Below are 26830 nucleotides of genomic sequence, written 5' to 3' on the forward strand. Positions count from 1 at the left end.
GGCCCTGGCACCGCTGCTCCTAATTAAGAGGCGGCCAATTCCCCGGCCCCGGCGCAGCCTGTTATTTACCTGCAGCTAATAGGTTCGGGGCGGTAACGCTAGCCTGGTATCGACTGGCTGCATCTTGGCTTCTGACAGCTTTAAAGAGCCGTCTCCGGGACGCGAGGGTTTCTAATTACAGGTTTTGTCACGGGAAGGCTCGGTTCAACACCAGTCACTCTCCCCGGGTGACACTTCTGCCCGGATTGGAAATCTAAACACAGCCCCAGACGGTTAAGGTTAAGGATACGGCCCCGTACAAGACAAGGGATCATAATTTGGGTCAGCGCCGTGTTTAATTAATTGGAAGGGAGCGAGCAAAGCGCCGCGCGCGGTAATTACAGGAGGGGCTGCAGGTGGAGAGGGCTGGGGACCCCAAAGGGCTCTGTAGGGCCGGGGACGGGGGCAGAATCACCCTATGGGGTGGCGAGAAGGGCACAGTCAGGGTGGCTCCGCGTGGCTCAGCACCGGGCACGGTGTCCCCAATGTCCCCGCAGCCCCCCGGCCCCGATGCCGTGGTGCCACGCAGACGCAGCCCCGGCTCCTCGCCACCCCGCCTGCGCCGGAGCCGGTGATTTATTTCCCCCAATTACCGGGCCACTTTTTCCCTTGGCCGAGCCCGGGTTTAATTGATTGGAACCTATTGAAAACCAATTAACTGGCACCGGGGCGCAAAGACCTGTTTATGGCTCCTCGGCGGGGGGACGCGGGGTGAGTGGCCCCAAATGGGGTCAGCCACCGGGATGAAGGCTGGGACGGGGAGGTGGGGGAGCCCAAAGGGCCCCCACCGTGGTTTTGGGGGGCTCGAGGGGAAACCTGCAGCTGTTGGGGTGCCCCACGGTGGCCCCGTGCTCGGCGCTCCCCCCCAGCACGCAGCCGGCGGCGGTGACCCCATTAAGTGAACCCGGCGAGCATTAATGTGACCCCATCGGCGCACACTAATCAGCTGGAACCGTGGCACCCAGCTCGATCCAAATTGATTTACCGAGGCTGGAAATGGATACAAATGTGATTAAAGGCTTTTTATTTTCCATAGGTCCTCTATCAAATGATTTAAATCAATTGCCGGGCGAGGTTCGCGCTGCGACCGCTGCCGGCCCCGCAGCGGTGGGGGGCGAGCACCCTACAGCACCCGCGGGGGGCTCCGACCCCAGCACCAGGTCGGGGGCAGCACCCCGAGACCCCAAGAGGGGCCAGGGGTCGTATCACGTCCCCATCCCATCACAGTGGGGAACCCCGTGAGCATCCCGCACCCGACGTCCTGCAGCCTGGATCCCAAATCTCACACCTTGCATCCTAAATCCCACACCCTGCATCCCATATCCTGCATCCCTCACCCTGCACCCTGCACATCTCACATCCCATATCCTGTACCCTTCACCCTGCGCATCCCACATCCCATACCCTACATCCCACATCCCACATCCCACATCCCTCACCCTTCTACCTGTGCATCCTGCATCCCATATCCCACACCCTACACTCCGCATCCCACACCCCACATCCCTCACCCTTCACCCCACGCACCTCACATCCCATATCCTGCATCCCCAGAGCCCGTATCCACATATCCCATATCCCGCACCCCATACCCGCACCCCAGATCCCGCTTCCCACATCCTGCATCCCTCACCCTGCTCATCCCACACCCCGCACCCCAACCCCACATCCCGCACCCTGACCCCGCACCCCACACCCCACACCCCCCATCCCTCACCCTTCACCCCACGCATCCCACATCCCGCATCCCGCATCCTTCACCCTGCTCATCCCAAACCCTGCTCATCCCAAACCCTGCATCCCGCACCCCGACCCCGCACCCCGCCGCGCGCTCGGCGCCCATCGGGCTTGAGCGCTGCCGCGCGCCCGTGGCTCGTCAATTATTCAGACAATAATTGCACCCTTATTTAAAGTCTAGTCTTGCGTGCGCGGCGCTGCAAGCTGCCAAGGCCCGCGCTAGATTTACACCCCGGCGCGCTCCCGCTCTCACATCGCCAATTAATTAAGTAAACACATTCCTCGGCACGCTCTCAGGTGTGCAGCCGGCCCCGCCGCCGTGTCATTTAATCCCGCCGGGGCTCGGGGACGTGGGGACAACGAGGCCTTGCCACCCAGCTGGGGAGCGCAAGGGACCGTGAGCAGGTCCCTCGGGGGGTCTCCGGGTTGTCACCGGGGCTCAGGTGGCCCGAAAATTGGGGAGGGTTTGGGGACGGGGAGGTTGCTCCCATATGGAGAATCCGAAGCTGAAGCAACCCCCTCTGGTCTGCGCTCTCCTCCGGATTTCCCCTTTGGTTCCTCGACCTCCCCACGTTTAACCCTGGCTGGCCGGGAGCAGAGGGGGCAGCTGGGGGAAGGGGGGGCACGGCTGTGACCCTACAGTGGTCACGGGTCCCCACCCCGAGCCTTGGCACCGGGGTTGTCCTTGGTGGGCACCGGGGGGTGCGAGGAAATGCGCACGGAGAAGGAGGGAGCATGGAGATGGAGAGGATCCTGCCCCCCTGCTTGGGGACAGTGACAGGTCCCCAGGCCCCCCCTGCAGCCCGGCCACCCCCCAACCCTTAGGAACTAAAGGTCCTGGGGTCCTGTGCGCCCCCACAGCCACACAGCACCTCCATCCTTCGCTCCCAGCCCGGTTCCTTGGGGACACGAGGGGACGCGGTGAGCCGGGGGCTCGTGGTTTGCTCCGTGCCACCGTGGGGCCACCAGCTCCCCACCGGGGGGCTGTCATCACCCGGTGGCCCAAAAACACCAGCTGGGGGGTTTTGGGGTGACAAGAGCTGAACCAAGAGAAGGAGATGCTGAGGCCACAGCTCCCGGTGCTTTCAGCTCTGTGTCCCCCCCCCCGCTCCAGGTCCCCGCGGTGGCTCGCAGCGCGTTTCCAACAGCCTAATCTGGCATCTGACGGCTCTGGGATTTGTTTAAGCTCTTTTCACCCGCCGGACTCCAAATCGTGGCGGTCGCCTGACCCCCAGCACTGCTGGTGACACCGGGGCGGGGGACACACACACACACACACACACACCCGAGGTGTCACCCCGCAAGGAACACGACAGGAGGCGGGCGGGCGGCTGTGGAGAGGGGGGACCCGGTGCCACGATCCCTCCCTCCTCCCAGCGTGGGGCGGGGGGGCTGCGGGGCGCAGTGGGGGGGTGGTGAAGGATTAGCTATCAAATAACTCCGTGGGTAAACCCTTGGCAGCAGGGCTGCAGGGCGGCAGGGGGAGGGCAGAGGTTAAGCCCGGCGCGGCCGGGAGCTGACCCCGACGCAGGGGGACACAGGGACGGCAAAGGGGGGGGGACGCGGGGATGGCGGGGAGGGGACGGGGTGGCACGGGGGCACGGGGGGGCTCCGTGCACCTCGCCCTGACGCCCACCCACCACCTCCATCCATCCCTCCATCCCTCCACCCATCCATCCATCCTCCAGCCTTCCCCTTGCTCAAACAACCCCCGGACCCCCTGTGCGCACCCAAAGGGGGGGGCACCCACGGGATTCACGCCCCGGGCACCCCCCCCGGCAGCCCCCATCACTCACTGAGGCTCTGCAGCAAGGCCGCCCAGCTCTTCATCTCCAGCCCCGTGGGGGTCCCGCGCCCTCCGCCGCCCCCCCCCCGGCGCTCAGGCTGTGCGGGGCCCCCCCGAGCAGCTTCCGAGCCCCTTTTTGGGCTGCAAAGAGAGCCAGCGGCGGGCGCCAGCAACCATTTTATTCCCTTTTAACTCAGCCTGCGGCTCCTTCGAGCTCTCCTCCCCCTCCCCACGGCTCAGACCCGGGGCTGAGTTACCGGGGGGGGGGGTTTTGCTTTTCCCTCCCTTCCCTCCTCCTCCCTCCTTGCACTTGATAGCAGCCTTGTCAGGACTGCTGAGTTGCTGCTGACCCCTGCCCCGGCGCCGCTAATTAAGGCTGCGCAGTGACAGTTCAAGTGCCTCGCCGCGAGCGCGCGGCACCGCCGCCTCTAATTGGAGCCGCTTTCGGATTTCTCAATAGCCGCCACGCTGGGGCTTGGGGGTGCCAGGGGGATGCTGCCCCGCTCTTTCCCGGGGGGTTCCCTCATCCCAGATGGCTTCTGGAACGGGGAGAGGAGCCCCCGTCCCGCCCCGCTGCCCGGTTGGCACAGGGGTGCCGCGGGCGGTGCCGAGGTGCCGCGGGAGCTGCCAGCAGCGTGGCCTGAAGTCAGCGGGAAAACTCCTCGCCCAGCTGGGGAAAGGAGCCGAGTGTTTCCCCGAGCCCTCCCGACTGTATTTTTGGCCGGCGAGGAGGAGCCAAGGGCAGCAGCGGGGCAGGGCGAGGAGCCAGGACCGCGTGGCCGCGTCTCCGGCAGCAGAGCACGGCCCTGTGCCAGCACCCGCCGGGGCTGGGGCGGGCGAGCCCCGCGCCGCCAGGAAATCCCAACCGTGCCCCCCCCTTTCCCGTGCCGAGGCCGGGCAAACCTCGTGACAGCGACGTGCCAAAGCCAGGAGGCACCGGGGCACCCCCGGCACGGCCCCGGCGGGGTTGCGAGGGCACCCCCAGCACCCGTCCGGCCCCGCTCCCCCTCTCCCCGGGGGCCCCCCGGCCGTGCCAGCAGCCTGACAGCTCTATTGTGTCCTGAGCCGCTTTATCACGGCGAGGGAGACAGCGAGAGCCGTTGTCCTGACCCCGCAGTCAGGCTGAGGAGAAACAGAAGACGGCTTGTATCATCGCGCCGGGTCAGAGGCCGCGGGGAGGCAGCCAGCGCCCTCCAGCCCTGCCAAATTCCTGGGATGCACGCCCGGGCAGGCAGCTGCGCGCCGCCGCCGTGGCCCCTGCGCGCAGGTGTGGGGCTGGCACGGCGTGGGGATGGCACCCCGAGAACCCCCTGCCACCCCAAAACCCCCCACCGTGGGGACAGGCCCCTCTGCTGCCCGGCGGCTGGCTGTCATGTCTAAATTTGGGGTTTTCTGGCTAAATCTGGGCCAGCGAGATGCTCTGTACTATAGCAGCCCCAAAATGGTGTCACCAGCTGGCAGCACCCTGTGACTGTGCTCTGTGCTGGGCATGGGCTGGTCCTCATGGGAATGGGGTTGGAAACTGGGGATGGGGATGAAAATTGGGGATGGGGATGGGGACAGGGATGCCCCCATCCACACCAACACACCTACAGGAGCTCCCATGCAGGGGGCGCGGCAACATCCCCCTGCCAAAACCGGAGAGCGGGTGGGGGGCTCACCATCCTTGCCGTGCCACCCCAAAAGCACAGGGCAGGGGGATTTGGGGACCTCGCTACCACCTACCCACCACCGCCCCATGCCCTGTTCTGGGGCATCCCAGCCTCTCGGCACATGAGGCAGCAAAGAAGCAAAGAGAGCAAAAGCTCCTCTCCTCCTTCCCCAGCCGTGACTCAGGCAGGAATTCACCGCCCCGAGGGCTGCAGCGGTGTCACCGCTCTGGGATGCTTGGGCCGGGCCTTTTGCGCAGCCCAAACTCCCTTGTTTTATTGCCTAGCTGTCTGCCCCGATGGCGGGGGAGCCAGCTCAGCTGGAAACCTCTCCGGCAGGTCCTTGCTGCTCGGCCAGAAGGTGCAGGGAGGCTGCTCCCGGCTCCCCGTTAGCGTCACCCCGCCTTGCACAAGCCCTGCCGCCGGCGCAGAGCCGCCCAGCCACGCTGCTTGGGTGCTTTTTGGTGGCGGTCGGGGCTGGGAAGGGCTTTTGGGGAAGACGCCGGCGCTGCCCGATGCCACCCAAAGGCTGCTCTGCGCTGATTTGAGGCTCCCAAAGGGCATCGCTGCCCTGGCGGGGGGGCTCCATGAAGCTGAGGGGCCAGGGAAGTCCCCGCTACTGAATTTTCCAACTTGGCGGCTGCACTGGGAGATGAGAAATCACCTCCCTGACCCGGCCCCGCAGCTCGCAGCTGCTCTCCATCACCGTTTCCCAGCCAGCACGTGCTGTGCCTTGCCACATCACCCCCGGTCCCGGTGGCCAAGGTGCCAGGGCTCCCCGTGCCCCTTGCTGGAGCTGGAGCTCATCCCTGTGGATTTGGTGATGCCCAGGCGCTGTGGGAGCGTGGCAGTGGCTGCACCGGGGTCAGACCTCGCACGGGGACCAGGGGCTGCCCGGGGCAGGTGGCAGCAGAGCCCCCGCCGGGGCCAAGGGCTCGTCCCCCAGCCCTTCCTCCCCTCCCGGCAGCCTTTGTGCCGCCTCCGAGCAGGCACCTCCGGGGTGAACGCATTAAGGAAACACAAAGCAGATCCCAGACACATTTCGGCTGCAATTTTCTCTGCTCCATTATTGACAAACAAGCTGCTTCTCGCAGGTGACGGCGAGGCCAGCGCGGCAGCTGGGGCACCGCGGCGTGCGCCGGCCCCGTGCCGTGCCAGCTGGCCTGCCCCGCTCAGCCCCCGGCACGGGGCACGAAGGATGCTCAAACCCCCCCCCCCCCACCTCCCCGGCCCCCCAAATCGCTCCTGGGTCACCCAGATCCAGCAGCATCATCCCTGCAACACGCAGCGGGGAGAGAGCCAGCTGGGAGCGCCCCAACCTGAGAGGCAGCACCTGTGGGGCACAGCCACGTCCTCCCCAAAATCAGAGCCCTGCTCCCGTCCCCCCCCCTCCCCGGAGCAGGGGCCGCTCCCCGGCCGGGGCTCAGCGCCGCGCCGAGTCTGTCGTTAGCGCCGTGCCAAACCCAAAGTGGCTGCTTCGAAACTGCAATCCAATAAAAGTGCTACTTGTCTATTTATCATCCTCGGGGCTTTTTATCACAGTGCAGATGGCTGCTACCTTCGCAAGGCACAGCAGTGTGCTGGCACGCGCCCGCCGCACAGAAGCTCGAGTGCCGCAGAGTCTGTGCCTACACCTGCGAGGAGCCGGCGGGCCGCCTGCTCCGGCTCCCCTGTGCAGGAGGAGCCCCAGCCCCGATGGCACTGGCCCCGGGCAGGTATTTGCACCAGGAGTTGGCACCAGGCATTGGCACGGGGCATTTATTTGCACCAGGTATTTGCACCGGGCATTGGCACCAGGTGTTCGCACCAGGCAGTTATTTGCACCAGTTATTTGCACCAGGCGTTTGCACCAGGCGTTTGTTTGCATCTGGCATTTGCACCAGGAGTTTGCACCAGGCTTTTATTTGCACAAGGTATTTGCACTCCGCATTTGCACCAGGTGTTTGCATCGGGCGTTTGCACCAGGTGTTTGCACTGGGCATATAATTGCACCAGGCATTTGCACCTGGCATTTGCACAGGGCATTTGCACTGGGTGTTTGCACCGAGCATTTATTTGCACCGGGTATTTGCACCAGGCATTTGCACCAGGCATTTATTTGCATCTGGCATCTGCACCAGGAGTTTGCACCAGGCATTTATTTGCACCGGGCATTTGCACCAGGCGTTTGCACCAGTCATTTGCACCAGGCATTGATTTGCACCGGGCATTTATTTGCACCAGTTATTTGCACCTGGCATTTGCACCGGGCGTTTGCACCGGGCATTGACTTGCACTGCGCATTCGCACCCTGCATCTGCTCCAAGCATTTGCATGGGGCGTTTGCAGCGGGCACCCGCAGCCTGTAATTACCCCGGACGCGAGTTTCAGGCGGCAGCAGAAACGCAGCGGCTCCGGCACGGCTCCGTGCGGGCGCAGGGCAGTGGGTGGGAGCCGCCGGAGCAGGTGATTAAAGCCGTATTAAGTGTCTGTCTGCACGCGGGAGAACACACACCTAATTATCCAGCCGGAGTCGGCCGGGAGGGAGGAGCGGCCCCGATCGCAATCGCGTAATGAAGTGTAACGCGGGGCCAGACCTGGCGCGGGCGGTAATTAACAGGCAGCAAAGGCGGCGGTGCAGCGGCCGCGCTTGGGGCGTGCACGGCCCCGGGGTGGAGGGCAGGGGCAGGCAGCGGGGTTGGGGTCCCCAAACGGCTGCTCCACGAGCAGGGACCTCGCGCTGAGGCCGGGCACCTCCCTGCGCACCGTGTGGGGATGTTTACCCAAGCCTCGTGTCCCCAAAAGCCACTTGCTCGCAGCCCTTTTTTTGCAAACACCCGCTGCTCCGGCATCACCGCAGTGCTCGGGCATGGCCACGCTGCCCCAGCATCCCCCCCACGTTGGCTACGGGGCCACCGGGGTGCTCGCCCCGCGAGCCAAGCAGCGAGCGAGGGCGGGCGCGGTGCCGGCGCACCCAACCCTGGCCGGGGGCCGCGGGGAGGCCCCGTTGCTTGGGCGTCGAAAGAGGTCCGGCGGCGGGCGGCGGCGGGCAGACGCCGCTGCGAAAAGGCGTCTGCGGGGCCGCAGAAGCTGCCGGCCCCACCTATTGCACAAGAGCCAAGCCGCCAAGCCACGCCACCGCCGAGGCTCCCCCAGCGAGTCCGGCGGGTCGGTCGGCAGCGCCCCGGGGAGCCGCCGCGTCGCCCCGCCTGCGCCCGGCGTCCGCAGCACCGCTGCAGGGACCCGACGCCCGCTCCTCCCTGCCGCCGGCCGCCCCAGCCGGTTCGGAAGCGGCCGGGCTCGCCCGGGAACGCCGCTTGCATCAGCCCCGACCCAGCTGGCACCGCTCGCGGGCGGGTACGTGCCGTGCCGGCAGCAGGACGCACGCCAAGGTCGGACCCCGCGGGGGTAAGGGCATCGCCACCTCGCTGGGACCCCCCCTAACAGCTCCGTGGCTCAGGGCACAGCGAGCAGGGGACCCTGCGCAGCTCCCATCCCCTCCATCCCGACCCCTGTCCCCGCAGGTGCCAGCATCTGAAGCCCCAGCCCTGGCGCGGTGACAGCCCCCAGCTCCCGACTACAAAGTGCAGCACGGTGGCGGGCGGAGGGGGGAGACGGGAGGACGTCTCCTCCTCCCTCTCCTCTCTCTCTCTCTCTCTCTCTTTTTTTTTTTTTTCTTTTTTCTTTTTTTTTTCCCCCAAAGCTCTCCAGAACAAAGTACACACTCTACCTCTTCAAACCCACCACCATCTGTCCGTGCGTCTGAGCGCCGCGCCGCCGCCGGAGCCGCAGCCCCGCCGCTCGCGCGGAGCGGCCGCCTCCGAGCAGATGGTGCCAGGGGAAGGACGAGCCCCAGCCTCGCGGGGGCCTCGCCGCCGGCGGGTCACGGAGCCTCTGCTTGTGTGTGACCCCCCCCCGTGTCCCTCCCCTCCCCTCCCGGCACGGTAATTACCCGCCGTGGCGAGCAAACAGCCTGCGCCGGGTCATTGTGCCGGCCACCGACAAAGGGCGGCTGGCGGCGAGACCTCCCGACCCCTGCCACCCCTTGCCCTCCGGCGCGGCTTGTGCGGCCGCGGGGGCTGCCCCGCTGCCCCCCGCGTCCAAAAGAGCAATAAATCACCGGGAGGTGACAGGGCCAGGCTGGCGGCAGGGGAAGGGGACTCCCTGCGCAAGCCCCGAGCCCTCCCCGGTGCTGGGGAGCTGGAGCCGGGCAAGGATACATGGGCCAGGAGAAAATCCAGGCAATAAAATCAACGCTGGGGAGAAGCGGGGGGGCTCTACAGCCCCCACTGCCTGTGTTGGGGGGGAAAAGCCGTTCAAAGCCTGGCTCCTGCAGGGATATTTCCCTCCCCGTGGGGAAGGGGAGGGCAGGGAGCCCGTCCCCGCTGCCCTGCTCCCTTTGGGGCCAGGCGCGTGGCCCCGTGCACGCTCCCGGGCTGAGCGCAGCGGCGCAGGAGGGGGGTGAGGGATGCTTCCCCCCACCACACCCTCCGGTCACGGGCTGTTACCGAGGAATTTCGTGGGTGCGGTAACCCGGGGCATGCCGGAGCCATCTGCTTGCAGGCCAGAAGTCACCGCAGCCCGCCCAGGCCCCGGCTGCCGAGCTGCCCTGACCTCAGCGTTAAAAAACACTTTGCAGAAGCAGATGTCGCGCCCCGGACGGGCAAAGCCACACCGAGAGCAAAGGGTTGGGAAACTCGCTGCGGGGCCAAAAGGCCCCCGGCTCCTTCGGGAATTTGGAGCAGCGAGGAGGAGGAGATGGAGGAGGAAGAGGAGGAGGGTGCCCGGGGCAGGCAGCGCGCACGTGCGTCCCCGGCTGCCTGTCCTGGCTCCGGCGAGGAGCTGCTGCCTCCACGGCAGCGAGGCCGTGGTGTTTGGAGAGCTCACTGCTCTGAGTCACAGCCCGCCGAGCTAATTCCCTGCGCACCAGCCGCCTCGCCAGGGCTGCACAAAGGCTGTGCCGCCGCGCACCCCTGCACGCACGCGGCACGGCACGGCACGCCCCGAGCCCCAAAAAATCAAAGGTCTGGGTGAGAGCATCCCAGCCCTCTGCCCCAACCCAGGGGGCTTTGCCCCGGGGTGAGCCCCCCCGGAATGTTCTCCAGGTCCCCGCGAGCGGCTAATGACGGTGTCTTTTGGCCTCATTAAAATTCATTCTGCATGATTTAGGACCTAATCTCGGTGAAACTCCACGGCGCTTTATTAATAGCGCATTAGCGGATAATTCATGCGGTCGGATGAAAAATCATCCCGTGTTATTCTCCGGGAGGGGGGCACAATGTGGGGAAAGACACGGGCACGAGGAGGGAAGGGGGGGGCGCCCAGCCTCCTGCACCTCCACGCCACCGCCGCGTCACGGCGAGGCAGCAGCCCTTCTGACAACTGCCACCACTCATTAATCTTGACGAGTTTTCTGCTGAATATTCTTCCACGGGCTTTCAAACCGCTCGCTAATTGCAATTAATCACTTACCGAAACAGATGTCAGGAACAATGGAATTGGGAAGTCTGGAGGCTTGATAAAGCTGTCAGAGGAGCGCGCTCGTGTGGCGGCGGGTGCCAAAAGGCGCCTGCAACACCTTCCCCGAGCCATGTGCTCGCGGGACCCGCTGACCCCCTCGCTGCCTGCGCAGCATCTGGCTGTCCCCGGCGAGGGAAAACCCACAGCAACGTGGCACGGGGCTGGGAAGGCCGGCTCCATGCCCTGGAAACTATAGGGTGGCTGGGACAGAGGGCTGGGGACGCGGGGACGTGGGGATGTGGGGGCTGGCTGGGATTTTCGGTGCTGAGTTTTGGTTGGCACCACGCACCCGTGCCTCCGAGGGATGCTGCAGCCTCCCAAAGCTCTGCGCCCCCCTAGGACAATTTGGGGAGCCAAACGTCCCTGCTCCAGACCTCTGTGACCACCCAGAGGTCCCCAGAGGCTCCTTTTTCCCCCGCTCCCACCCCCGGGAGCGCTCTGTGCCGAGGCAGGCGGCAGCGAGCCCCAGCGGGGCGTCACGTCTGCGGTGCCTCGCGCAGGCGGCGGCACGTTCCCCGTCCCCGCCAGACGCTGCTTTAGCACCAGCAGGGATCCAACAGCCTTCCCAGGCGGGCGCTCCGCGTTGTTTACCCATCACACATGAAAGGTGCCGAGCTGACAGCTCCGGAGACAGGAGACTTCCCCCTCCCTGTCCCCATCCCTGTCCCCAGGGAGGCTCCGTTTGGGGACCCGCTGCTCCTGAGGGCAGCGTCTCCGCTCGGGTTGGAGCAGGCAGGTCCCTCCTGGCAGCACGGGGCCGTGCCCTGTCCACGCCCCAGCACGCAGAGACAGCGATGGGACCAAGGCTCCTGCCTGCTTTACGCCCCCCTGTGCACGGCTAAATTTGGAGACCCCAAAGGCCACCCCATAGGTGACCCTAGCCAGGCGCTGCCTGTCCCCAAGGAAGAAGGGTTCAGCGGGGAGGGGACCCAGGGCTGGGGCTCTGCACACTGCAATAAAAGCTGCCACCAGGTTTGGGGACACCCTTTGGGAACAGCAAGATCGGGGACAGGCTGGCGAAGCGAGGGACCCAACGAGTGCCCCGGGGCAGAGGGTGCTGCATGGCCCCATGCACCACCTGGGGCAGCTGAGCACAGCCAGCCCCGATTCCCCACGGCCCCCACGTGCTGTAAGATCTGTTCACGCTGGGGACATCGCCCTGGGGACACAGCCCTGGGGCTGACAGCATCCACGGAGGGGGGCTGGCACGGGGCGAGGCAGACCCGGGGCTCGTGACCGGCGCGGCCCCGACACATGTTCCAATAAATATTCCGCACAGCCCCCGTTCCATATGTATGATCCTGCGGGGTGATGATTTCTCTACTGATCACTGGAAGTGACAGCTGGGCGAGGAGCACGAGAAACAAAGGCACCGACTGCTCTCCCCCGTTACACTCCGCTAGCGAGACGGTGCCGCCACACGGAGCCGCGGCATCTGGTGGCGCGGGGAGCGCGCCGGGACGCCTGTTAGCGCCGGGCACAAAGGGGCAGGTGCTCTGCCCCGCGGCCTCGCAGCCTCCTGCCCTGCCTGTACCCTCCTGAGGAAGCCCCCAAAACGCTGCCCAAATGCTGGTGTGCATGGCCGGGGGGGGGACGGGGAGCGCCCCGCCACCGCCGTGGCACCCAGCAGCCGGTGGCACCCCGGGGGCACCGCACCCGGCCCGGGCTCCTTCAATATTTGCCTTTGGGTTTGCCAACGTTTCCTCCCCTCCGATAACGGCGGAGCCGCAGCACGTAGGGGAGGGAGAAGCGCCGGGCTCGGTTAATTATTAGCGAGCATGCAAATTCCCCCTCCACGAGATAACAATAAACAGCACGATTTCGGAGAGATAAACAGGGCTTTAAATTTCCAGCAGCCTTTACTGGTGTAAAAATAAGCGCCCCTTATTTATTTAGCTCCTTTGAGAAACCACATCAGTCCCCAAACACAGTCTTTTACTGTCAAGCTACAGTAGAAGCCTTTATACACAGCAAAGATACTGACAGCTACCCCTAGCACAACCATCTTTTATTCATGCTCATAATATAAACTGTATTGCCTCGGAAACAAAAGGATTTAACTCGCTGCTGGCCGGGTGCTCGGGGAGGGAGAGGTCGGTGCCCGCGGGGCCATCGGGGTCCCTTGGTCACCGCCGGCCCCTGGGGACGGCCACGGGTGCCGGGGGCGAAGCCTGGCCCAGCCCCTGCCGCCCGCTGGGGACGTGGCCACGAAAAACAGAAGGGCAAAAGAGGAGGGGGAAATTGAGGTTAAACGCCTGCTGCGGGAGGAGAAAGCACCCGGACGCCCCGGCAGGCACCCGGCTCGCTCTGCTCCAGCACATCCAGGGCGAAAAAAACGCGAGGGAATCCAACCGAGCCCTCCAAACCCAGGGCTTTTGGGCAAAGCCTCCCGGCTCTGCTGCATCCCATCCTTCCTTCAAATAAGCAGGCAAAGCAGCGGTTACAAGAGTGGTTCGTATTTAATAATGCAATTTATATTCCACTCTCAACATAAACTATTGTAAAGGCACACTAATGTAAAAATACATCTGGCTTGTCAATAGTTTATCTTCTGGATCTGCATCTAAATCCCTGGGCATTCTTGACTTATGGCTGCACCAGTGTCTAATGAATAAAAAGGTGCAAATTATAGGCCTTGCTTTAATGCTCATCATAAAATTAGATGATAGTTGCAAAAGCTGCATTCTCCTGCCCACAGTGCAGCAATGGTAAGCTATAAATAAAGTGTATTTAATGTATCCCAGCGCTGCGCAGAGCCAGGAAACAGTATGTTACTGCACAGCCTTCAATGGATCCGCCACAAGTTCAATGAAGTGATAACTGATCCATCATGTGAATTTATGTTAACTGTCTGCTCACAAAGTCACGGCCTCAACACTGTAAATAGCCTCCAATCCTTCTAGCATGGCCTGCCTGCCAATAAAACTGTCACCGGCGGGCTTGTAGCAGGCACCTTAGGACAGTGGAAACAAACCATTAACTTCTTGGGTTTCGGCTCGGCTGCCCGGCCGTTTGTCCGGCTGCCGTGGCCGTGAGGGGGGCCACACGTGTCCCACATCTCCGCTCTGCTCCACCCCGGCCCCCCAGCTTGTCTGATTTTGGGGGTTGCTTCCACCACGGGGGCTGTTTGGGGATGCGAGGATGGATGCGCAACAGTCGGCACCCGTGCGGCACCGTCCTGCACCGCCCCGGGGGAGGGCTGCTGGTGATCCTACTCCCAATAAACCCTCCCGGGGGCCCTGAGTTGGGCACAGTGAAGTCTCGGGGTGACAAATCCTTGGGGTGACAAATCCTCGAGGTGACAAAGCCTCAGGGCACCTCGCCGTGCCAGCTCCAGCTGTCCCGCTGCCAGCTGCCAACCGCACTGTGCATGGGGAAGCCGTCCTCTCCGGCAAGCCCCTGGGCTGGCACCCAGTGTGGGGACAGCCCCAGGCCATAAGGGAGATGTCCCCAACAAGTAGGTGTCCCCAACCAAGAAGGAGATGTCCCCATGGAGGAGATGTCCCCAGAAAAGGAGACATCCCCAGCCAGATGTCCCCATCAAGGAGATGTCCCCATGGAGGAGATGTCCCCACCCAACCTTTGCCCCCCCAAGGCTGATGGTGACCCCAGTCCCAGCCAGGCAGAGGGGACATTCCCGTCCCATCTCCTGGCACGGCTCCGAGGGGCACCCCCAGATCCTGGAGAGCCTGGGGGGGACCCGCGGAGCTGGCGGAAAGCAGCGCGTGCCATTTCCTGGCTCTCATTAACGCGGTGCTGAGCAGCCCCTAATAATAGCAACAGTAAATTCTCCTAACCAATTCGGGTCCATTTCTATAAATAATGTAGAATCTTTTTATTTACTGACAGGTTGTAAAAGTATCAGTGAGAATAATGTGAAATCAGGCGCTGCTGAATAATTCATGGCCGCGGCTCCGCGCTCCCCTTCCCCGCGCTCCCCTGGCCCCGGCGTTTACACGCCAGCACCTTGCGCCCGGGTTATCTCATAAAAACCAGGACTAACGACCTGGCACTAATTCTTTATCAATTGGGACTTTTACGGCTGCGGAGGGGGGGGGGGGTGAGAGAAAAAATAGAAGGAAATAAAAATAACCCTGGGCGCACCCTATAAAAAATGCATGGGGCCGCGCGCTCGCCTCCGCACGGCGCTGCTCGGCCCCGGAGCTGCGCCTGCGTCTCGTCCCCAGCCCCATCCCTGTCCCCGTGCACCTTCTACCAGCAATTCCTGCTGTGCCACAGCCTCTCCAAAATTTGGCAGCTCTGAGCACCGCCCAGGAGGACGCAGGACCCATGGAGCTAGCAGGATGCTCGCCATCCCCATGCCACCCGTGGGGCCGGCAGGATGCTCGCCATCCCCTTGCCACCTTTGGGGCTGGCAGGATGCTCGCCGTCCCCTCACCACCCTTGGGGCCACCGGTGCCACCCCGTGCTGCCATTAGGGCTCTGCTAAGCCCCGTGACAACCCCATCCATCGTCCCTCACAGCCCCCATCCCTCGCTCCTCCTCGCCCGGCGGTGAGGGCGGCGGCGGTGGCCCCCCCCTTACAAAGCTCCCCCTCCCCAGAACAATACCTGCCCGCGCTGTTTTGATGTGCGGCACAAAGCCGGGAGAGCTTTCCGTGTAACACGATAAAAGCAAGTCCCCAGCCAGCACAATTATTTGATAATTCTCCCTTAACACCCATCAAATTAAAGCAATGTCCAAGGGCTGCCTGAAGTGGCACTGATAGGTATTAAACTTTAATGAGATTTAATGGCACTGCCCTACTTTTTAAGCGCTTGGGCCTACATTTATGAACATTTAATTTCCCGGGCCCTGACCTCTTTTTCTCCGCCGGCGGCCCCCCCGTGCACGCAGCCACAGCTGGTTTGTGTTAGCGCTGCCGGGCCGGCCCCGACCCCGGCATCTCGGAGAGAGCGGGGGCAGACGCCGAGATAAATCTCCGGGCGCTCGGGGGCGAGCTGGCGGCTCCAGCCCAGACGGGGCGGCGAGGAGAGGGGAGCCCGGGGGGCACGGGCAGATGCGATCCACCGGCAGCGAGAGCAGCCTCGTTTGTGGGATAACTTCGTTAATTTGCTCCCGGCACGGCGTTACGCCGCGGGTCGGGGTGGCTGAAGGCTGCTGCAAACCCCGACGCACGGGGCCAAATCTGGACGCTTTGCCCCCAAATATCCCCGGGACCACCGAGTCCACGCCTGCTGCTCCAGTTGGTTGCTGCCCTCTAGTGTGTACAGGACGGGCCAGCCCCCGCTGGCACTTGTCCCCATCCCCTGATGCCCCCTGGGGTCACCTGGTGGTCCCCAAAACTGTGGGGGCGCAAGGTTGGTGCCGGTGAGCGCCGAGCATCGCCTCTTGCACCCGCAGCACGGCTCGGAGCAAAAAAGGGGCAGGCGCCGTGACACCCCCAAACCCAGGGACACCCTCTGGAGGCTGAAAGCAGGCACCAGGGCCGGAGTGCTTCGAGCATTCCCCAGGGATGGGGAAACTGAGGCACGCTGCCCCATCTCCGGCCCCAAACCCTCCCCAAACCCCCAGCACCAAGCGCAGGGAGCCCGCCTGCAGGAATGCACGGGCAGGGCAATAAAAGGGAGCGTTATCAAGTCCCAGCAGAGCCAAAAGCCCGCGCCGAGCCGGGGAGGAGAGCAGAAGGGAGGGCGAGGAGGAGGAGAAAAAAAAAAAAAAAAAGAAAAAAAAAAAAAGAAAAACCAACCCACCCTTAACCCCGAGATCACTTATCATTCAGGCTGCATCACGCATCTTGAAAGTGCAGACACAAAAATGTAATGTCATAACATTCGCAGTTCAATAACCTTTGCTTCACGAGACGGCTTGAACTGTCAGAGGAGCTGGAAGGTAAATATTTCAGCGCACAGGCACTGAATGCAAAGGCGTGGGGAAGGGGGGAGCCGGCCGAGGGGGGCTGGGGGGCGCGGGCGGCCTCGGCTTTCCCATCTCGCCTCGACACGTTAAAATATCCCCCGCCGTAAATCCCGGCCGGCGCTGGGGAAAGGCCGCGGCGGGGATAAAATACGAGCAGATATAAAGGCAGACACCTTTATTGTTCCGCAAAGTCTTCCAACAAGTGATGAATCCACAGCTTGACCCCAGCCCAGCGCCTTCTTAACGCCGCCCAAACAAAGCCGGGGCCGGGAGCCGGTGCTGCACCGGGGCACGAAGCTGCGGTCCCCAAAGGGGGGGACACCCGTGGGGGACAGGCAGAGGTTGGATGCGATGCCTCAGCCACCCGCTGGCCCAAAGAACCAAAATTCCCTCCCTGGGAGCTGAAAGGAGCCTTGGCCCTTCCACCCAGCAGGCTGCAGGGCGCCAGTTCCCCGCAATTGGGGTCAGCAGCGCCGGCGGGTTAATGGGGATGGCGACGTTTTGGCTGCTCCCCCAGCGGGGGGGTCACTGGTTGTGGGGTGACCAGACCCACTGGGGGCTCCAGAGAGCTTTCAGGGCGAGCAGAGAGGATCCACACCCCATAAAACCCCCGGGAGGATCCACGACCCACAAACCAGGAGCTGCCGGTGCGCCCCACGTGCCGCGCGCCCCAAACCCTAAATTCGGGCTGGGCGCCACCGGCCTGACCCGCAGCGGTGCCGCTACGCCCCGGGGGGAGGCGGAGAGGAGCGGGGTGTGTGTGTGGGGGGGACGACGAGGAACAGTTAAACATCCTCCACCCCCACGGGGCGTGCGGCAACAGGCACGGCGCGCCCTCCCCAAAAACACCTGCTATAAGGCCGCGCTGGCACGGGGCGCGCGCCCGGGGCGGGAGGGAGGGAGGGAGGGAGGAGAGGCGGCGAGGAGAGCGCGCCAGGGCCCGCAGCAAGAAGCGGCATGTCTGCTGCTTGGCAGCACAACAGAGAGCAGGTGACAAGCACGCCGGCGTGCGCTTTATTACAGGAAGCGAGCGCACAAGCATCTGACTGCGCTCTCCCTCTCTCTCTCTCTCTCTCTTTCTCTCCCCCCCCCCCCCCAGGCTGTGGTTAACTCTCCCGGCCCCGGCGGTGCGCGCGCGCCCCCGTTTTCGCGCAGCCCCGCCACGTGCAGAGCTCCCCGGGCTCGCCGCAGCTCCTTTTTGACGGGGTGGCACGATTTGGTGATGCCGTAAATATCGGGGGCCGGGCAGGCCGAACGGTTTGGTGCCCTCCGGGGTGGCTGCGGAGGGGTGGCACCCCGATGGCACCCCGGCGCGCACCCCGATGGGGTTCACGGGGCACCTCCTTCTCCTCCAAGCTCCTCGCCCCCCTCCCTCCAGTTTTTGGGGCACGGATCCCCCTCGGCTCCTCCATCTGCCAGGCTGAAGCACGCCGGGCACGGCCCCAGCTCGCCGCCCACGGCGCCTGCTGCACCTCGCCTGCGTTCCTCCTGCTGGCGGCGGCTTCCCGGGGAGCGGGGACGTGTCCAAGGGCGAGGAGGAGCTCGGCCCCAGGAAGCTGCCGGCTGTCACCCGCACGCCGGCTCCGGGCGCGCTGCTCCCTCCCTTTGCCACCCATCTGTCCCCATCCCCAGCACCCGAGGCCACCCAACACCGAGGTGCCACCCAGGCGGCGGCGGCGCGGCGCTGCTCCGGGGCCGAGCGGATCCCCGCGGAGGAAAAACACACACCCAAACAGCTCCCCCTCTGCAAACACTCCCCCAGACAACAAAAAAACGAGCTGGCGCTGCCTCCCACCCCCCTCCCCCCCCACCCTGCACCCGCTCCTCTGACACAGCAATTAGAGGCAGGCATTAATATTTAAATATTGCCAGCTCTGGAGAAGGGAAAATAATCAAATCAAATCGCTGCCGCGCCGCCCCAGCGAGCTCTCCGTGCTGGAGACACGAAGGCGCCTGGGGGAGCGCGGCCCCCGCCTCGCCTGGGCACCTGGGGACACGAGCAGCCCCCGGGGGGTGGCAGGATGGGGGGGTGTGGGGGCACAGGGGGGGGCTCCTGGGGTTGTGGAGAGGGATTTGGGGCACTGAGAGCAAAAGGATGGCGGGGAGAGGGCCGGGGGCGCGCTCCTGGTGCTCACCCCGATGGTCTCAGCCTGCCCCCGCTGCATGGGATCGGGGTGGGGGGCGAGCTGCCGCGCTGTGCCACCCACCCCACAGGGGACATGGGGACACGGGGGGGGCAAAGCAGCGGTGCCACCCGGAGAAACCTCTTTCTGGATGGGGTCAGCGTGGACAAGGAGGTGGCAGCAGGCCGTGGCGATGCTCCCAAAGCTCGCTGCCAGCCCCAAAAACCCTTCCCAGCACGGCAAGGCTGCGGGGTGCCGGGGAGGGGGGGCACGGCAGCCTGGTTCCCCCCCCCGTGGAGACACCGGCACGGCCCCGCCGGTGCTAAGAGGCTGTGGCGGAGCAGCAAAGAGGATTTAGTGCTAAAGGCGAGGGGCTTTAGCGGCAATAACTTTCCCTCCTCTTGACTTAAATGGATTTCCAACTTCAAAAAGGAGCCAGGGGGCAGGCTGCCAAGCAGCGGGGCCGCGGCGGCCGCCCAAGGGCCGACCCCGTGGGCGTTGTGGGGGCCGAGGGGGGGGCGTGAGCAGAGCCAGGGACAACGGCCGAGGCAGATGAGGGGAGGCAGATAAGGGAGCGGGGTGGGAGGGGGGTGGTTGGTGGCAAGGGGGGGGGGGGGCCGTGTTGCAGGAGGCCCCGCGATAAGGCGCCCGCGTTATCGGCGCGGGAGCAACGGGGGCGCTTCCTCCCGCTGCAACCGCCCGCGTTTCGGGTGCCGGGATGGCAAAGGGGGGGGGCTGCAGGGAGCTGAGAGGCCCCCACACCCCCGTCACCGTCACCGCAGGCCCCCCCCCCACCCCCCGGGCTGAGCAGCGAGGGAAGCCAGGGCACGGAAAGTGCTATTTCAAGGGCAATCCCCTTGGCAGCCTTCCCGGAGCGGTCACACCGAACCACGCGCGCTCGCGCCCTGCCAAGCTTTGTCCCCGCGGCCCCCCCCGACCCCTGGCCTCGCTGCCCTTCGCCCCCCCCTCCGGCACCTCTGGCCAACCCCAAAGCTGCCCCGTGACCCCCCCAGGGCACGCGGTTCCCCTCCCCTCCTCCCCGGGACACCCACAGCTGGGGCTTGGGGACAGGAGTTGGGGACGGGAGCGTGACCCCCGGCACGGCGCTCCCCACCCCGAAACACCCCATTGCGCCCAGCACACCCCATCCAGACACAGCCAGCGTGGGTGGAGACCCCCCCACCCCAAAATAAAGCCCCCCCAGGACCCCCAGCCCTCCTCCTGCTGCAGCACCCGCTTCCTTGCCCGACCCCACTCTGGTGCCACAGAGGGCCTGGGGGCCTGGAGAAGGAGCAAGGAGAGGGGAGATTTAAAACACCCCCCCCCACCCCTTCCTCCAGAGCTGCCCCCCGAAACCTGCAGCCCCACGCAGGGCCGCGAGCGTGTCAGGAAGCGATAAAAATGTCCTGCTGCCGCCGCCGAGCTGCGCGTCCCGCGGCACCCTGCCCATCTCCACCCCCCCCCCAACCCTCCCCGAGACGGCGGGAGCCCTGGCCCCCCGCCAAAGCCACTGTCTCCACTGTAATTCTCCCTGCCCCGGAGCCAGCACACACACACACACACACACACACACACGCACACGCACACGCATGCACACACGCTCCCCTCGTTGCAAAAGGCCTGGGTGTGCACGCTCGTGCACGCTCCCACCGGTGCGCACACGCGGCTGCGCCCCCCTGGGTGCGCGGCCCCCCCAGCAGCGCTCAGCACACGCCACCCAGAGCTGCGAGCGTGCCCTCAGGGCTCAAAATGCTCGCACACGCGTGTGCACGCACACCCCAAACACCCCCCTTGCGCTGCACGGGAGCCTCACACCCCAGCTGGCCCAGCGTGGCCGTGCCAAACCCCCCTCCCCAAACCCGGCACCTCCCCGCAAGGTTAGGCAAACACCGCCGGGCTCACACACACGCACGCACACACACACCCCATGCACACGCACACGCACGCGGCCTCGCGCACGCCTGCCTCGCACGCAGCCGGCCCCGCGGGGGCACACCCACAAACCACACAGGCTCACCCATCTGCTCGGCCGGCGCGCAGGCGCGCGGGCGCTCGCAGGAAGAGGCGCCGCTGCCTTCCCGCTGCCTTTTCCCTCCATTAACTCCTCCGCAGCTCCCGCCCGGCTACCCCGACGCCCCCCTCCAAGCACCCCCTCGGCACCCTCCGACCGCTGGGGAGCCTCCGCCGCGCTTGGCTGGAGGAGGAGGAGGAGGAGAGGAGGAAGAGGAAGGCCGGGCACTCGCTCTGCTGCACCCAGGAGGTGCAGCGGGTGCTCACCGGAGGACGGGGAGCTGGCACCCACCTCGGGTGCTGGCACCCACCGCGGCCTCGCCATGCAAAGCAGGAGCGGGGACGGGGCAGGGCACCCAGGTGCCGAAGCGCCCAGGTTATTAGGGAGCCAGCGAGGCGACCCGCCGGGCCCCGGGGCGAAGGGCAAGGCAGGGCTGGAAGAGCGAGGCTGGAGCCGAGCAGATAAACACGCCGGGAGACGATTAGCCCGGGAGATGGGCGAGACTGGGAGGCCGTGACCTCACCCCGCGGAAAGGGCGACGCGGCGCACATTAGCCGGGCTCCCCCCCCGGCACGGAGAGGGCAGAAAAAGGCTCCCGGAGGTGGCCGGGGACGTTTGGGGACGGCGGTAAGGCACGGGCTGCCCGCTGCCCCGTGGGGAAACCGAGGCCCAGCCCTACAACGAGGGGGGGAGAGTGCCAAGAGCAGGGCACGGAGCCGTGCCAAGGTCACTGCCAGAGGCTGGTGGCACCCCCAGGGTAACCCCAGCACCCTGACACCGGCGCAGCGGGGGTGGCCTCTTGCGTCCTCACCTTGGGGACAAAAATCCCCTTGCCCCCCCCCACAAGGACCCGGTGACCCACCAAGAGCCAGGCAGCACCCACCGGGTGCCACGACCCCGTGCGCCCCCCTGGGGGCGCAGCAGGCGGGTCACCGAGGGGGGGCACCCCCCAATTGTCACCCCCACACCTTGCCCCCCCCCAGCACCCCTCCTGCTTGGAGAGGGGGGGCTCGGAGAGGCCGGGGGCACCCACCCCACCCCAGTGCTCTTATGGGGTGAAGGGGTCGGGGGGCGTAAAACGGACCGCGGGGAGGGGGCAACAGAGCTCGGGGGCACCCGGGGGGGTCCCGGGGGGGGGCGCACGGGGGCGCAGCACTCACCCAGCGGCCGCGCCGTCCACCGGGGGCCGCGCTCGTCCATGGATGGGCACGGAGCGCTGCGCGCAGAGGGATGGGGAGGGGACGGGGGGGGACCGGGAGGCGCCGGAGCGGGGCCCGGCAGGGCGAAAGGGAGCGGAGAGGAGCCGTGCCGAGCCGTGCCGAGCCGAGCCGTGCCGTGCCTTCCCCCGCCGCTTCCTGCTTCCCTCGGCGCCCGCCCGCCGCCCCGGGAGCGCACGGCTGGAGCGTGACTCACCGGGGGCCGGGCCGGGCAGGGCAGCGCCCCGCGGGGGGGCGGCCCCGGCTGGCACCTTCCCGAGGGGGGAGGACCCGAGGGGAGCTGGGGTCAACCCCCCCCCGCGCCCCCCTTGGAAAAGCTGGGGGGTTTTGGGGGGAGGTGGGGATGGGGAGGGACCTCTCCAAGGGGATTGAGGGACCCCCCCCCCTCACCTCCCCAAGGGGATTGGGGTGCCAAGGGGGGGCTGTATGATGGCAGAGTGGGGAAATGGGGATGGGGGGGTTGGGGGGAAATGGGGGGCAGCCGTTGGTTTGCGTGGGGTGAGGAGCTGGGTGCTGACCCCATACCCAGCATCAGTGGGGAGGGGGGGACAAAGGATAGGGGCAGCGGGGCCACGGCCTCCACCCCCACCCCAAATGGGGTCTTCCCCCCCCCTCCCTACATGCTGGGACCTCCATCCAAGCCCAGGGCACGGGTGGGATCCCCTCCTGGTCGGGGAGGACCCCACGGAGGTGCCACCCCACGCACGCAGGGCTGGCACCAACGCAGACCCCACAGGGGGGCCGCGGGGCTGGCACCACCTCGGGGTGCTGTTTGTGAGGATGCTGGCACCCAGTCCCCTCCGTGCACCCCAAAAACCCCTTGCACAGGGCACAGGAAGGGGGACCCAGCAGCCAGCACCCTCCCTGGGGATGGGAAGGCGGTGGTCACCCCCGTGCCACCCCAACCACAACTCCACGGGGCTCTGCCTGCACGCTGGTGACCGAGGGGCTTGGAGAGCCCCCAAAAATGAGCTGCGTGGCCAGCGAGGGAAACCGCCGGTCCTTAACAGGCAGCACGAGTCCTCGGGGAAGGTCGAGGTCCTGCCGAGCCTGTCCGGCGTGCGGGGCAGCCCGCGAGGCTCCGGAGAGGAATTTGGGCCCAGCGCTGCCAGCCATGAACTTGCAGCTCTCCGGGACGAGATGCGGAGACCACAGCAGGGGCGGCTTCACAGCGGGGAAAAACAACCCCTGAAATACTGGGGGGGCTGAGCCGGGCTGCTGTGCACCCAGCCCGAGTGCCCCCAAACCCTAAAAGAGGGGCTGGAGGGCAGCATCCAGCCACAACCCCTCCAAAACCACAGCACCCCCTGCCCATGGTGCCCCCCTGCCCATGGTGCCCACCCTGCCCGTGACGCCCCCACCTCCCCCAGCCCCACCATTCCTCCCCCCCCCCCCTCCTTTTTTTTCCCCATTCTATTTTAAATTTTCATGGCATTCTTTCTCCAGGATCCGGAGGAACAAATGCCCTTATCAGCAATTCTCACAAGGTATAAAGAGCCACTTTTATCTCGCTGCCTTTACTAATCTAGAGCGAGCCAATGCCTGTTAATTTTTTTTAATTTTCCTAGTGAATGGGTTTATGGCTTTGTCAGCATCTCCACGCTCACGCACACACACGTCCCCGCGCACGGTGCCGCACGCCTGCACCTGGAGCTGGCCTGGATGGAGGCGATGCCCGAGCCCCCTCAGCATTTCCCGTTGTCAGCCCCCCCTTTCCCAGCTCTCCAGACTCTGCCAGACCCGAACCCAAATTCCTGAGGCTGAAATGTGCCACGCTGGGGTGCCTCCGCGAGCCGGCTTTCCAAAACTAGTGCTGGAGCTTTGGCCGGTTCCAACGATGAAATATGGGGTGTGTATATTCCAAAATAATAATAATAATAATAATAATAATAATAATAAAGGCAAGAAACCCCCCAGCATCTCCCCGAGAAGCCTCCAGGATCACAGTGCTGAAAAATCCCGGTGACAAGAGGAGCTGGCTCCCCAAAAACCCCGCCTGTACCTGGCCAAGTGAGCGCCCGCTGGAAATCGTGTTCCAAAGCAATAACGAAATGATTTCAGGCTCGTTAAAGTCTGGCAGCCCGATTCACCCAAACCTCAGCCGGCACAGAGCAAGCCCCATCCTGGGCCCAGCACCCGACCGAGCCCCCTCTAGCCGCCTCCATGACTGGGCAAAAAGCAGCTTTCCACCCCAAAACCACACAGGGAAGAGCTGGAAGGGGAAGGGGGCAAAGGGGACACAAAGAGAGGAGTGGGTGGCCGTGGCAGAGCAGGTCCCACGTCCCCGGGGGGCTGTCACTTGCACCTGCATGGGGCTGAAGGCCTGGGCTCTGCGCTCTTTGCCGGTGGCAGCGGGAGGGGACGGCGGCGCTGACAGAGGTGACAAGTGTGGCTCTGCTTTTGCAACCACAAAGGAGTTTCATCGGTGCTGGAAAGCCCCGGGTGTCACACGAGGCCAGCCGGCCCCTCCCCGGCAAGCTCCGGGTTGTGCCAGCATCTGGCCGGCTGGGCCGCCTGGGGACACGGCGGTGGCACCTTGGGGACACCCCAGGGTCCCCAAAGCTGCGCCAGCCTCAGGGGACGCGGTGCCGGCGGCTCAGCCACGGCTGCCTGAGGATTCCCGTGCCCAGATGTCACCGGCACCCGCTCCGAGCTGCCTGGGGGACACGAGGGGGGCGGCTCGCCCCCGTCCCCGAGGGGCAGGCAGGGCGGGCGCAGGCTGCCCACACGCCGAGCCCGGGGCTGGGAACGCCAGCACCCGGCCGCGGCGCGCAGATGAGATGTGGCAGGCGTGTAACAAGCCATTAGTCACTGTCACCTTTGCCCGGCAGCCACTGGCAGGGTAATAAATCCAGCGCTGACTCCGGCAGGCCCGTTCCAGGCCACAGCTCCCAGCCTGCCTGCGCACCGGGCTGTGAGCAGCTTGCAAATGCAGCCTGCCCCCCCCTCTCCCCTCGGTCCCCCCCCTCCCTCGGGGACGCAGCGCACGGGCTGCCGCACGGCTGAGTCTGCCCACGGCGCCCCAGCGCCCAGCCCTGCCCTTCTTGGGGGCCGGAGGGGGGCACAAAACCCTCCCGTGCGCCCCGGGGGGGTGGCACTGCCTGCCTTGGCTCCCTGCCCGCTGCACCTTGCGGTGCCCGGCTGTCCCCAGCGCAGCGCCAGGAGCTGGCATTGGCAGCTGCTGCTGGATCAAAGCAGCCTGGCACGGCACGGCACGGTGTGGCACGGCACGGTGTGGCACGGCACGGTGTGGCACGGCACGGTGTGGCACAGCACGGCACGGCACGGCACGGCGCGCCTGCCGGGAAGGGCTGGCAAACCAGCCAGTCCTGGGAGGCGGCAGGCGGGAAGCAGGCGTGCTGTGATGCCTCTCCCAAAAATGCTGCCGCTCCTGATGGACGAGGCGGCCGAGTCCTGGGAGCTGCGGCCCGGCCCAACCCCTGGGCTTCTCCCTCTTCCCCCCAGCTCGGCCCCCAACGGGGCCTGCCCAACGCTGCGGCTCCCCGCGGCGCCCGTGGCCTGACTCACGGCCCTGGAGACGGCGGGCAGGGCACCGGGGTCACCTCCCCAAAACTTCAGTGCCTTTCGGCGCCCCATCCCCAAAACCTCCTCGTGGCGAGGGGGCTCGGGGACCCCCTCGTGCCCCGCAGCACCTACTTGTAGCTCCGGCGTCCGCACCCTCTGCATCCAAAGCCGTCCTCTGGCTGCGCTCGGGGCCGGGATCCGGGGCTGCGCCTGGGCTCTCCTTGGTGCCCAGCGGCCGGTGCCGGGGCTCGGCGGTGGCAGGCTTGGCGACGGGCGTCTCGAGGGAAGGGGGGGCCGCCTGGAAGAAAAGCAGGACACGGCTCAGCGCTGGGGGCACGGCCACGGGGCCACGGGGACGCAGAGGGCCACGGGGGCCACGGGGCCAGGGGATGCTTTTGTTTTCCTGGCGGCAGATGCACGTGGCCGGCGCGGGGAGCCGCGCGCCGCGGGGCTACAGCTGGAGACAAGGAAAAGGCTTCGAGGGGGAGGGCAGAGGGAGGGCCGGGGGGGGGCCATGAATCAAAGCCGGCGTCCCCTCTGCCGGCGAGCAGCAGCTGGCCGGGAAGGCTGCTACCGATTACTCAAGCGGCCGGTGTTTACCCGGGATCAACAACTCCCCCTCGCCTTTCCTGCTGGGAGAGGCGGCAGCGGGCTGCGGGGAGGCCACCGCGCCGCCAACGGTGGGGACGGGGTTTTCACACCCCCAGCGCCCTCGCTCCCTGCCAAAGCGGCTTTCGCAGCCCTGAAAATAAACATTCAAAAAAATAATAATAAAATAAAATAAAAGGAGATCTGTTGCTTTTTGCTCGCTCCGGGGCCGTGAGCGGGGTTTGCTGCTCGCGCCCGGCGACCCCCGTGGCTCCCGGCAAAACATCCCCGAGGTGCTGCATCCACACTGGGCAGCAATCCTACAGCTCCTGGCACGGCAGGACACGGGGCACGGTGCTCCACCGGGGTGGGTGACATCCCCTCCTGCCCCACAGCACCCGGTTTTGGGACCAGAGGTGCAGGTGGAGGGGATTTTACGTCGATCCCGTTGTTGGTTTTGTCTTTTTTTTTTTTTTTCTCTTCTCAGGATTAGTCCTATAAACCCGGAGAGCCTAAGTGAGATGGATGGCACATGAATTTTGCTGGGAAGCCCTTAGCCTCAACGAGCCACACATGTGAGCAGACGTATAAATTTACCGCTCGCTTCCTGGAAAGGTTTAATTTATGGGATCCATATGGCAGCGCCGCGCAGCCGCCAGCGCCCGACGCCTCCCGCGAGCCCTCGAGTGGCACCGTGCGCTGGCTCCAACTGGCGCCGTGCCACTGCCTGCCCTGGGATGCTCCTTCCCTTCCTGAGGATTAATAGAAAGAGGCTC

At 65.4% G+C, this 26830-nt stretch overlaps 1 protein-coding gene across 5 annotated transcripts in view; it reads right to left on the reverse strand.

Annotated features, from left to right (window-relative positions):
* The window catches only part of GSE1 (Gse1 coiled-coil protein), a gene marked incomplete at its 5' end in the record, with an annotated part of 94379 nt that overhangs the window by 37819 nt on the left and 29730 nt on the right, over window positions 1-26830 (reverse strand). For 3 of the 5 annotated variants that reach the window (XM_082770251.1, XM_082770252.1, XM_082770253.1), the window contains one exon: window positions 25599-25764. The exons of 1 other annotated variant lie outside the window; for it this stretch is intronic. In XM_082770251.1, the coding sequence (XP_082626377.1) occupies window positions 25599-25764 (166 nt within the window). Of the gene's footprint in view, window positions 1-21884; window positions 22071-25598; window positions 25765-26830 lie in introns of those variants that run through there. One more of the 5 variants, XM_082770254.1, reaches the window with a different exon arrangement.

The sequence above is a fragment of the Aythya marila genome (assembly GCF_965140915.1).
Source record: "Aythya marila genome assembly, chromosome: 12".
NCBI classification, from domain to species: Eukaryota; Metazoa; Chordata; class Aves; order Anseriformes; family Anatidae; genus Aythya; species Aythya marila.